The sequence below is a fragment of the Mustela erminea genome, chromosome 2 (assembly GCF_009829155.1).
Source record: "Mustela erminea isolate mMusErm1 chromosome 2, mMusErm1.Pri, whole genome shotgun sequence".
Taxonomy (NCBI): domain Eukaryota; kingdom Metazoa; phylum Chordata; class Mammalia; order Carnivora; family Mustelidae; genus Mustela; species Mustela erminea.
The window spans coordinates 138,250,883-138,264,789 of NC_045615.1; the positions used below are offsets into that span (position 1 = coordinate 138,250,883).

General features: G+C 38.5%; 1 protein-coding gene across 10 annotated transcripts in view; it reads right to left on the minus strand.

Annotated features, from left to right (window-relative positions):
* Positions 1-13,907, minus strand: part of FRYL (FRY like transcription coactivator) — a 261,657-nt gene that overhangs the window by 130,170 nt on the left and 117,580 nt on the right. For all 10 annotated transcript variants that reach the window (XM_032334261.1, XM_032334264.1, XM_032334263.1 and 7 more), the window contains one exon: positions 2,263-2,316. In XM_032334261.1, coding sequence (XP_032190152.1) covers positions 2,263-2,316 — 54 coding nt within the window. The remainder of the gene's footprint in view (positions 1-2,262; positions 2,317-13,907) is intronic.

Consider the following 13,907-nt stretch of genomic DNA (forward strand, 5'->3'; position numbering starts at 1 on the left):
CAGATTCATTTTACGAATGAACCCAGCGTCCCTGCAGTGGCAGTAAGAAGCACACCAGCTATCATTAGCAAGCAGTCCTTAAGGTCACTTTTCATCTGAAGGATCTCAAGCAAAAAATCGCTCTGCATAGGAATTTCCATATCTGATGCAACTCATTGCCCGTAAAATTAATACTTCAAAGTATACAGTCAAACATTCTTTATTTTGTTTTTCTTAACTAAAAAATGATGGGTTGCAGGAATATTTAAGTCTTGTTCAGTTCCAGGATTACAGAAAGTGTCAGTTAAAGAAGATAGATAGGTACCTCCAGGAATTAAACCTTTAATTTTCCTAATTCATCTAACTTCAAAATGTACTTCATCCAAGGAAATAGAAAAGAATAAAACAGTTTATTTGATTGTATAAGCTCTTCTTCTCTTTTTCATTATCTCTGCCTTCCTCTAGTCATACTTTTATTTATAATTAACCATAATTTGACAGGTAATGGTTTCTAATATAGAAAATTAAAGTAAAAACAAGATTCTAATTTTATTTAACTAATTTTTCGTATTTGTATTTTATAAACAATAAAGATAACTCAAAGCAAATCCTTTTAATATCTAAAGAAGGAACAATAAAATACCATCTACTATTTTAAGTATATATTAAAACAGTTTCTCCCACACTTGGCTTTTTATTGTTGGGGGGGAACAAAACTGAACTATGGGGCATAACCATTTAAAGTTTTATTAATAGTTTACATTAAAAAATGGAAATAGTCCTTAAAATACTTTAATAGAATTTCAAATTCTGACTATACATTTATTCATTAGTGAATTTAAGATCTAAATAATCTAAATATCTTTAAAATAGTATATTAGTAACAGATAAATAAAATTAATTATTGTAATAATTAGAACCTTTTGTAGTAACACTGAGATTTGGTGAGCATGACATAAAGTGATCATAATGTTACTTTAACAGAAACTAGGCTTCCTCTCTATGATTTCTTCTTAGGTCAATGGCTACTCACTAAGTGGCATATCCTTCAGAATCCCCCAGGGATCTATTGTAAAATACAGGTGCTAGAGCCCTGCTCTTGGTAACTCTGTTCAGAACCGGGCTAGAGTCCAGAAACACAATATGCTGTTAAGTCTCTACCAGGTCATTGTAGCCAGTCATCTTTATCTAGTCGATGAGATGAACATGAACATAAATTTCTGTTTCCTAGATACATAATTATGAGAAAAGTAGTACAGGAATACTAGAAACAAACAGCTAATCTGGGCTATTGGTTTTTGCAAACAATATATAATAAAATAATTCCTGAATGAACATAATTATGACAAAAATAACACTTGATCAAACATTTAATCTCAGCAAGAGGAAAGAATTAACATCCTAGGAATACTGCATTCAATTTTAAATATTAATGTTCTATTTTAAGGTTCTGATAGCCCCAAAGAGACAAAACCAAAACATTAAAAGGTAAAATATTATGGGGTGCCTGGGTGGCTCAGTAGGTTAAGTGTCTGACTCTTGATTTTGGCTCAGGTCATGATCTCAGGGCTGTGACACAGAGCTCCATATCGGGCTCCACACTGGGCATGGAGCCTGCTTAAGATTCTCTCTCTCTCCCTCTGCCCCTTACCCACCCTTTTCTCTCCCTCTCTTAAAAAAAAAAGGTAAAATATTATTATGTAAAAATTTTATGAATTGGTACACAAGATTGAGGTATGTAACTGGAAACATTTTAAGAAGATTTCAAAGGACACAGTAAAGAGATTACCAATGAAAACTAAAAAGTTTTCAGATGCTAAATGACAGAAACTGCGGTGCCTGGGTGGCTCAGTCAATTAAGCATCTGCCTTCAGCTCAGGTCATAATCCCACGGTTCTGGGATCAAATCCTACACCAGGCTGCCTGTTCAGTAGGGGGCTTCCTTCTCCCTCTCCCTCTCCTACTCCCCCTGCTTACACACTCCCTCTCTATCTCTCTCTCTCTGTATCAAATAAATAAATAAAATCTTAAAATAGTAAATAAATAAATGACAGAAACCAATCAAGTTCACAGATCATTCCATGAGCTATAAAGGTCATAGTTCATAACTCCTTCCATTTGTTAAAAAACAAACTACCAATTTCAGACTGAATCTAATGCGTAATGATATAAAGGTTCACTATACAAAATAAAGCAATTTCTTAATATTGGATTTATTTGGACCAGACTGTTAGAATAAACATTTTCCTTTGGAGAAAAAATATCCCTCCAAAATTGGCATACCTGGTCAAACTGAAGATCTTCACCTCTTTGAAGAGATCTAGACAATGGCTTCTCCTATGGTTTAAAAAAAAAAAAAAAAAGTATGAATACAAAATATTAGAAATCTTATATATGAAAAGCAGATTCCTGAGTTGGTTTTGTTTTTGTTTTCATCTGTAATTAGATTTATTTTAAACGAAGGTAAGACTCCCTCTCTCTTTCTCTCTCTCTCTCTCTCTCTCTCTCACACACACACACTCACGCGCACGCGCTACTAAATACACAGACTACATTTAAAAAAAAAAGAAAGAAATATGTGTTTGCACATGGGGAAAGAAATTGGACAGTTAGAATAACGGGAGGGTTGGGGACTCGGGATGGAAAGTTGTTACTATACAGAATTTTGTACCATTTGAAATTGCGTATCACAGAAGCCAAGGGAAAAGAGAACTACATAAAGAGCGAAGTACTGACAGTGAAACATGATACTTTCATGAGGTGACCTTTCAGTATGGTTGCTTCCTATTAATTTAATCTTCCAATTTAGTGTTGTGTCTTCCTTCAGCACACAACAGTACTGGATTTTTTTTTTTTAACTTTCCATTTGTTCTGTTCATTTATTCGCTGAAAAAACACATACTGTGCTCCTACTATGAGCAAGCAACATCTGTGACCCAAAGAGGGCTCAGAGGACTCATTGTGGAAAGCTTAAACCCTTTACCCTTCAACAGTGGGCCTGGGGGACGTAACTGATAGTAAACTCTCTCTACCCTCTCATCCGCATGCGCACTCTTCTTTGCTTGTATGAAGAAATGACTCAAAAGAGGTCAGTCCAGATCAGTGTCTAAAGTTAGTACAGACAGAGTGTCACGGCAGGGCACCTGGGTGGCTCAGTCAGTTACGCATCCCACTCTTGATTTTGGCTCAGGTCATGATCTCAGGGTCATGAGCTCCAGCCTCACGTCAAGATTTTCTCCCCGCCCCCCCGAAGGATGGAGGATGCATAGAAGGAAGGAAGGAAGGAAGGAAGGAAGGAAGGAAGGAAGGAAGGAAGGAAGAAAGGAAGGAAGGAAGGAAGGATGGATGACATTGGGACATAAAGGGGCCTCCACCCAGTAGAAAACAAAGGAATGAAGGAATGGGCTGTGATACTATGTTGCGATGGATTGAGAGGAAGAGGGAACAAAGTAAATCCTAGACAGACAGAAATTTTGATGGACACTGGATACTGTGATGGTTAATTTTATGTTACAGGGCACCCTGTGATAGCATTTTCTGGGTTTGCCTGTGAGGATGTTTTGGGATGAGATTAACATTTGAATTGGAGAACTGAGTCAAGCAAGTAGACTGAGACTCCCTTATGTGGGTGGACTTCAGCCAACAGGCTGAAAGCCTGGGGTGAGCCAAAATTGCGACCCTTCCTGGAGTAAGATGGACTCCTCCTCGCCTGACTACACTGAGCTGGAGCATCAGGCTAGCCCAGCCCTACCACTTTTCCCATATCGAACTGAAACAGGAGCTCTTCTTGGACCAGCTTTCAGGCTGGAGCTCACACCACCTGCTCTCCTGGGTCCCCCACCTGCCCACTGCAGACCTGGGGACTTCTCAGCCTCTAGGATCATGTGAGCCAATGCCTTCCAATAAATATCTTTTTATACACACACACACACACACACACACACACACACACACACATGCGCGCGCGCGCGTGCACCCTGTTGGTTCTGTTTCTCTGGAGAATCCTAATAAAAACATCATTTCTGATTTAATTTCCTCTTTGATCCAAAGACAGAATATGCCCCAGGGTGAGTGGGGGGGAATGTGTTCTACATTTATAAAAAGCACATAAAGGGACATTAACTAAGCAGTCAAAAATAAGAAACAACATCAAAGTACAACAATGGGGAATTTGAGTCAAAAAATCTCGATATAGCTACACATTAGAGTAGTGACAGGTAGAACTAAATTGGTAGATTGGAAAAACGTTCTCAATGTATTAATTAAATTAGAGAATAACAGATTTAATTCTCTTATAAAAGGATAAAATGCATATATGATGGTATTACACATATAAATACATTTAAAGCTCTAGAAACATATTTAGCACGCCTTAGTAATAAAAACAGAATAACAGGTTGTTTTGTGGTTGAACAATTAGTTTACATTTATTTTCTGTATTTTGTACAAAGAACGTAAATTACTTCCTCTCATTCTTAAACTTGAGGGTTGTTCTTGAGTTTCCCATGCTTGGTGGCAATCCAGCAAATTCATTTAATTTTAGAACAATGGAGGGTAGAGCCATGAAAGTTATGGTTACAGAACAGACGTGTTTTAAAATATGAGAAAAAAACAATGTAACTAAACAAAATCATGAATTATGAAGTGATTTAATTTCCTCATTTTCAAATCTAGTTGTCACTAAACCTCCATGTACACATCTGTTTATTTCTTTACATTTAGCTTCAAAGATTTTTTTTTTAAGATTTTATTTATTTATTTTACAGAGAGATAGTGAGCATGAGCAGGGACAGTGGCAGAGGGAGAAGGAGAAGCAGGCTCCCCACCGAACAGGGAGCCGAATGCGGGACTCGATCCCAGGACCCCAGGATCATGACCTGAGCCGAAGGCACACGCTTAACCAACTGAGCCACCCAGGTGCCCCAGCTTTAAAGATCTCTCAAGAACTGTTCTTTCTATAAAAGAAAATGTTACCTGAAATTCAGAAGTTAAATCATTCTAGTTTGTTTCTTTTTGTTCTGTTTAATTCAAATAAAATCTATAACATAATGAGTTTAAATTAAGATAGCATAGACAGTGTGCTCCCTTCTGTGCATCTTCCTACCTACTTGCCTTGCTGGCAACCTCACATATCCTTACCTGACTTCCTTACTGAATACAGGAGACAGCGAGGATTGTATTCAAATACACGATGGCTGTTTTGTTGAGATTTTTAGGATGAATATCTAAACTTCTCTATGTTAGGCTTTTTTATTGAATTTTAAATACATAAAACATGTATCAAAGAAAAACAAACATCATCCTTCTTTGAAAGAAATGAGAATTTAGAATATGTATATTTTGAAGTTTCTTTATCTGGTAGAGTCCTATCACTTTCTGGCATTCGGAGCTAATCTTGATGGAAACACATCCGCAAGTATATTTGCCAGTGAAATTGTAAAAACTCCCAGTCTGGCTATCAGTACAACCTGTTTCTAACTAATTTAAATGAAATCAGTAAAGTGCTTGAATTCTGGAGCACTTTACCTTCTTAATAAGGATAGGTTTTTGGCGTGTCCTTGGTACTTGGGCCTTCACAGGCTAAGCGCACTTGGGTGATTATCTTGCAGAACAAGTTCTGTATTTCAAAAACCAATCTATACATCATTTATATCCAACACGATGATTCTGCACAACCATATAGATGATACCAATTAGCTCTAAAATTTCAGTAAAACACAAAGTCTTACAGCAGTTCCATAGAACACCATTTCTAAAAGTATCCAGAAGTTTGAAAAATAGTGAGCTAAAGGGCCTCTACTATCCTCATATGAACTATTTAAGAGGAGAGGTTGGGGGAGACAGTAAGTGGCTTCTTTGCACTCATTTAATCCCCTTTTACACTCTGTCTAAAGGTCTTCAGTGACATCTTGAGGACTGCTGACCTAAGTGGTTTATTACTCAAATGACATGTTTATACACTAGAGTAATGGCCAAGCACAGTGGAGAGCTTTTCAGAAACAAAATGTCGTTTCATATTAACATATTTTATTTCTCAACAAGCTCATGCTTCCTCAAAGATTTGACATCTTCCCTGAGCTTTCCCTAAACCAAGCTTTCTTTTTCCCATAAGAAGAACTCAGAAATGATTTTTGAATGCAAAAGAACACTTAAGTTACCGTAAGTACAAAAACATAGAACAAGTGTACTGTACTAAATAGAAATTAGTAACCAAGAACTCTGTACTAACCTCTCAATTTAAGCATAGGGTGATTGAGGACACACTCATCACTGCGGAAGCAGTTGGGGTGTCTTCCAATAAGACATTTTAAAAAGATACATCCTTGAAAAATGTTTATAGCATAAGCAACCCATTATGACAACAAAAAAGAATAGAAATTATTTTCTATCTTCACGCAAAGCCTTTTGTGCAAGAATGTTTACCATATTTTTACCATGTTTTTTACCATGTTTTTACTATGTTTTTTTAAAGTAGCCCTAAATTAAGGTAATTCCCAAACTGACTATCAATAGAGACTAGTAAAAAAAAATTACATTACATTCTTTTATCAAAATAATATTGAACAGGGATGCCTGGGTGGCTCAGTGGCTTAAGCCTCTGCCTTTGGCTCAGGTCATGATCTCAGGGTCCTGGTATCGAGCCCCGCATCGGGCTCTCTGCTCTGCAGGGAACCTGCTTCTCCCTCTCTCTCTGCCTGCCTCTCTGCCTACTTGTGGTCTCTCTCTCGCTCTGTCAAATAAATAAATAAAATCTTCTAAAAAAATTAATAAAATATTGAACTATTAAAAAAAACAAGGCAAATTTATACAGGCTAATGCAGAATAATCTCCAATTTACTTTGTTCAAAATATGTAAGTACAGAAATACACACACACAAACACACACATATAAAACCTCCCATTTGTGCTTTAAAAAAAAGGTGGCAAAAAAGGTTAAAAATAAAAAAAATTTTTTAAAAAGGTGGCAGATGCTACAGAGATGGCTAACAGACATGGAAAATGATGGACTACAAACTGTGGACAGTGTTTATCTTGATACAGAATGCAAGTAAGAGTCCTTACTCTTGTTATATGAAATTTAGAACTATTTCCACTTTTTATAATGTCATTATTTCATAATAATATAAAAAACTAACATTGGGGGCGCCTGGGTAGTTCAGTCGGTTGCGCCTCCAACTCTTGAGTTCAGCCCAGTCATGCACCTCGGGGTTGCACAATAGAGCCTTTCAGTGGGCTCCACACTCAGCGGGGAGTCTGCTTGGGATTCTCTCTCCCTCTCTTTATGCCCCCGCCCAAATAAGTAAATCAATAAATAAATCTTAAAAAAAAAAAAGAAAAAAAAATCTAAAGATCGAATATTCTAAGGTTCCCAATCTTTTTTTTTTTTTAAAGATTTTATTTATTTATTTGATAGACAGAGATCACAAGTAGGCAGAGAGGCAGGCAGAGGAGAGGAGGAAGCAGGCTCCCTGCTGAGCAGAGAGCCCGATGCGGGGCTCGATCCCAGCACCCTGGGATCATGACCTGAGCCGAAGGCAGAGGCTTAACCCACTGAGCCACCCAGGCGCCCCAAGGTTCCCAATCTTTATGTTCTAATTTGATTCCTTAAGTAGCACATATGCACCAAGAGCAGCATGTGGCCTGCAGGGAAAGCAGGAGCATTTACTGAAAGGATTCTGGTAGAGTTAACAATGATGTGGAAATACCTCAATAATTTGCAATTAAAGAGAGCAGGCTTAACACACACAGAGCCTCCACTCTCTCCTAAAACCTGACCAAGACAACAGTAAAAGAATTTTTAGAAGACTTAAAAATTAAAACCAAAGGGTAGAGAGAATGCGAGAGACAGTAAAGCCCAACCAAGACATTTCAGCCAACAAGAGTGAGTCCTAAGTAGGCAAGGGGGAAAGCTGGGCGTCTATTCTCCACAGTCACTCACTCATTCACCTGAATTATTTACTGAGTGTACCGTATGCCAGGCACAGTTCTAGGCTGTAGAGACACCACCACGAGCAAAATGGAAAACAATCCCTGTCTTCATGAAGCTAAAAGTCTAATGAGAGAACCAACTAAAATGTCTATTCTCTTAGACAGACTTCAGGACAGGAGGCTGGAATGCGGGGTGAGATTTTAGACAGAAGGACCATAGAGGAGATGACATTTGAGTCTCAACAGGTGGAAAGTGGGTGAGCTTGCCACACAGGGTGGAGGAAAGATAATCCCGTCAATGCTTTGCAATTCCTGTGGATTTGGAGAACTTCAGTGCTCTGAAAGTGTAGGTAAAGGTGGAGTCAAAGACAAGAGGGCTGGTTGAAGGATTAAGGAAAACCGAGACCCTCTCTTTCCTTCCCTTCACCAGCTCTGTCTTCCACCTTCCCCACGGAACAGTTGTCCTTCTCAGGACAGGGCGAAACAGAAATGCTGACTGGTGGACGCTATAGTGGAAGACGAGATAACACACTGAAGACAGGGAGCTCAAGTAAACATCTAGGGGCCAAATACCAACAAACCCAGTTATCTTCAGCCTCAAGACCCCTAGGTCATCAGCTAAAGCCTCCCATCTGGGGTACTGGAAGAACCTTCCCTAGGGACCCTGACAGACCCCAGAAATAGACCTGACATTGATGATTCATTCAGATGACTACACACTGAAGACCGCAGTCAAAAAGGCCTACCCACCCAGGTTTCCGGTCTGTTTCATGCCGTGGTGGTAAAATAGAACAAATTACGACAGGCATCCATGTAAGGAAAAGGCAAAACTTTTAGAAGAAACAGATTATATGAGGAGAAAAAAAATTTTTTTAATTACATATATGTACTTAATATTCTCAAAAAAGAAAAAATACTGGCTATTTCAGAGCTGTAAAAATGCTGGGCCTAAACCAAATGAAGTCTAAATGAGCAGGTGATTGGTTAAAGCCTTTTTTCTTATCTTCTTTTCTAGTCACTGGCAATCTAAAAGATTAACAGATAAGCTAGAGCGTGCCTGGCTCACTAACCAAGGATTGATCCACCTCCTTTCAGAGGGGAAGAGACCTAAGGTACTGGATTGTGGTTTGCAAGCTGCAGTTTCAATCAGTGATGGCCTTCCTTCCCCAATCTTCCCCCTAAAATGAAAATGAAGTTGTGGCTAAAAATCAAGCTCCACTAATTTTATTATGGCTTCCAATATGAGAATGATAAGGCCAGTTCTCTCATTTTAGTGGTAGATTAACTCTTTTAGCAAAATCCCTTCACATCTGTGCTTCTACGTTTTTATGTAACTTACTGTCCGACTAATGATGAGACATGTTAGTATCCTTTTATGTAACAATGCATGGATGCTAGTTTCTTTGAAGTGAGCCTGCAAGAGTTTCATTCAAGAACTCGAGAGACTCATCTTAGATGGTTGTTTTTACTAAAATAAAAATACTGAATAAATTTCACAATAAAGGAAATCACAATAAACAAATTTGAAGCTGTAATATCAACACTGTCACAGTATTAGATTAAATGTATCATTGTCTAATCTTTTTTAAAGATTAGATTAAAATTTGTGGAAAAAAATTTTTTTTAATTTATTCTGGGGGGGGGGGGTAGGCAGGGGAGGAGCAGAAGGAGAGGGACAAAGCAGACTCCACCCTGTGCCCAGAGCCCAGTGTGGGGCTCGTTCCCAGGACCCTGAGATCATGACCTGAGCCGAAACCATGAGTTGGATGCTTAACAGACTTTGTCCTTGGTTGCTACAGTCCATTACACTGGGGGTTTTCTGGTATGTCAGGAAGAGTAAGCAGGGAGTGCTTCTTCTAAGTACAATGATGGGGTAAAAACATCAATTTTCTGATGGAAACCTCACCACTGTTCACCAAATTTTATAATCTCTGACTACATAGCAGATGTCTCTTTAATTAGCTACTAAATTACAGAATAAAATACAGTCAGCATCAGACTGTTATAAAAGAACTATTAAAAGCTATGGCTAGAATGAGAATATTATATTACTTTAGAGAACAAAGGCTACATGACACAGTGATGTTCTGTAAGGCTAAAGTCAAGTTAAAATACAACTCTTTACCCCTCACTTTCTACTAGGCATCTACCACCACAGGCAGGACTATAAAAAGGCAAAGGAGACCTGGGTCCTGGTATCAAGCAGCTCACATCAGAGGAGATAAACACGTAAGCAATTAACAGGACAATGTCAGAATCTAGGAGTATGAAAAATTTTGATGATAAAACAAAGATTCATACAGGTTGAAGAGAATCACTACGAGAGAGGGAACATGTGGGAAGTCTGGAAGGATGAGTAGAGGCTTAAAATAGAGAAGAGTTAAGAGTATTTTGGATCAAGAGAAAAGGAAGAACACACCAGGACAAAAGAATATATAGAGGACACGTTAAGTGTCATAGGAGACATGAGGGTAAGAGAGTCATGAGACATTATACAAATTGCAATAAGACTGTGAAGAGGCCAGAACGACCCACCAAGAACTTGAATTCATTCCACAGCAACAAAAAGTCAGCAAGATTTTTAAAGGAAAAAGGTAATAATATTTGTTTTAGATGAAGCAAAGTCTGGTGAGAGCAAGACAAATGGAAAGGTGACAAACCACTTACTTTCTGGTTATTGCAATGACCTACTACGAGCAAAGCTGACCCTGAGCTAGGATAGTGACCACGGCATTGGAAGAAAAAGAAAGGAGGAAGATATAAAATCACCATTTTATAAACTCAAATTAGGTAATTTCACCCATATTTTCTTGTAACACTTTTACTCTCCAGAACTTTATATGTCAAAATTAAACTTCCTTTAATATATAATATTTGAGAGCTGACAGGACCATACCACATGTTGCTATTCATTAAATATGTTATAAAATAATAAATAAATAAATAAGTATTTTATAAAATAGGTGAAGTGTTTTTTAAAAGTGCTGTGCAAGTTGAAAGTTGCTGAAGCCAGGGGCGCCCGGCTGGCTCAGTCGGTGGAAGGTATAACTCTTGATATCAGGGTTGTGAGTTTGAGCCCCATGTTGGGAAAAATGATGACTTAAAAAACAAAACCCTTAGGGGCACCTGGATGGCTCAATCAGTTAAGCATCTTCCTTCAGCTCAGGCCATGATCTTGAGGTCCTGGAATTGAGCCCCTTAAGGTGCTCCCTGCTCAGCAGGGGTCTGCTTCTCCCTCTCCCTCTGTCCCTCCCACCGCTTGTGCTCGCTCGCTCTCTCCTTTATTTATATAAAGAAATAAAATATTTAAAAAATAAGTAAGTAGGGGGCACCTGGGTGGCTCAGTGGGTTAAGCATCTGCCTCCAGCTCAGGTCATGATCTCAGGGTCCTGGGATCGAGCCCCGCATCGGGCTCTCTGCTCAGCGGAGAGCCTGCTTCCCTCTCACTCTCTGCCTGACTCTCTGCCAAATAAATAAATAAACTCTAAAATAAATAAATAAATAAAATCTTAAAAAACAAAAAAAACCCTAAAAAACAAGGAAAGAAAGAAAGCTGTTGAAGCCAGGCAATGGGTTTTAGAGGGTTCATCACACTATAATCTATACTTTTATATATAACTTGAAATTTTTCATAAACATTTTTCTTTTTTTCAGGTTTACTGAGATAGAACTGACAAATGTAACTATAATGTGTTTGAAGTGTACAATGTGATGATTTGGTATATGTATACATTGAGTTAATTAACATGTCAATCACTTTACACATTTACCTTTTTGGGGGGGTGAGAACATTTAAGGTCTACTCTCAGCAAATTTCAAGTTTATAATACAGTATTATCAACAAGTGACTATATTCCAAAAACTTTTTTAATGTTTCTTTTTTTTTAAAGTGATTCCCTTTCTTACTATATGTCGGTTAAACAAGCTACTGTAGCATACTACAGAGTAATTCACAGACCACCGATGAAGAAAATAACACTTTATAGATTAAGCACATCAATAATCAAACCTCATAACCATTAATTCGTATCTACGAGTCCTTATAAACCCTGTTTCTAAGGGGGAACTTTATATACCTGCTGTAAATGTATACGCACCGATCAAAACAAAATCATTAATGTGCAACACAGAAAGCAACTGTGGAATGATTTAAATGGAATACAGGAGCTGCCGTTTTAAAACATACATTGTGGCTAATGCTCTCTTATATATTATTATTTACCGGACCCCAAACACTTTTTGCGGAGTTGCTTTCTTCACAGTAGTTTCTTCTCTACTTAAAGACAGCAAGAAACTCGCTCGCAGGCATGCGCAGACCCATTCACATCCCTTTGCAATCTTAGCCATGTTACTTTTCTCAGTGAAGTAGGACTTAAGAAAGCAGAATATTACCTCCTTCACCTTCCCACCCTTCTTAGATTATCCCTGTTCTCTCTTCTGTTCCTTTCCCCACTTCCTTCCTAGGCAGGAAGTACAGCAAAGTGAGTAAGTATACAGGCTCTGAAGCCATTACTGCGCCTAACTTCTCATTCTGCCATTCCGTGGCTTTGAGCTTCAGGCAAGGAGCAAACCCCTGGGGTCTCAGATCGCTGGTGAAAACCTATCCTTAACCCAGTTGCGTAAGGAGTAAGTAAACTCCAGCGGTGACATACCCCACCTCCACCTTCACTGTGACCATCCTAATTTTAACTGACCCTGTGGTCTTGATACGTCACAGATTCAACCCCTTTAAATTCCTAAAGGTATTTCCTAAAGTTGTATCACCCTACTAAAACTCTTCTCAGGCTGTTTAATTCCCAAGTCCAGTAACTTCTCTCAGTGTTCATTGTACTCTTCCCCTCCATATCATTTGACAATAATAATGCCATTCTACACTCTCTCTTGATCGTCATCTGCTCTCTTGGCTTTACGACTCTCTCTCATAGATGATGCCAAAATCTCTATTTCCGGTCATCATTTCTGGTCACTGACAAAGAATTCCCAGCTACCAATAAAGTAATTCCACGTGTTTTACATTACCAGTATCTCAAGCTTACCATTCACACAGAAAAATTATCTTATTCTCCTTTCCTACCCCAGTAACATTCTCGTGTTCTTTAATCTAATACCATCTCTTCTAACATGTCAAAGAACTCTTAACCTTCACTTTCCCTCGAAACACCTACTCCTGTTTGTTGAGTTCTACTAATTCTGTTATCCTAGTCTCTTCCTCACCCACTCCACTGTTAATGCCCTAATTCAAGACTCTGTTCATTCCAGCCTGTATTATATACAACAGCTAAACAGTAGTCTCTGCCTTTAAAGACTGTATTTTTTTAAGGAATCTCAATACCCAACATGGGGCTCAAACTCACTACCCAGAGATTAAGAGTCATATGCTCTACCCACTGAGCCAGCCGGGGCCCCTCTACCCTCTGCTTTTAATCTCTTCTTCCTATGAGTGTCTAAGCACTGTATTATCTATCACAACAGCCTTCACAGCCCCTCAGAATCTGACTCAAATGTTTGTTTTCATTCTTTCTCTTCCTTCCCCTTTACCATAAGCTCTAATCACATGGAGCTTCTCAGAACGCTTAAGTTTGCCTCATGCATGCACTCTACGTCTAAAAATAAGTTTACAGTTTTATTATAAGTTTGGCAACTGCCATATCATCAACTTGCAGGATAGTCTAGATTTTCCTTTATTTTCTCTTATGTTTTATCTGGTCTCAACAATTCCTATTGGTAAAATCCATTTTTGTTCTCTGGTGACCTGCGGTGACTTAACAAGGCGCAGTCTGAAGTCGTCACAGCTTTCTAGATCGTCACTTTACTAATCTCTTAATTTTTAGACTATTTTTTTAGAGCAGTTTTAGGTTCACAGCAAAACTGAGCGGAAGGTACAAATTTCCCACATATCCCACCCCACACTGGCCTAGCCTCCCCACCAGGGTGGTACATTTGTTATTACAGATTAAACTATAATGACAACCTCCTAATCATACAAGTTCTGTAACTGG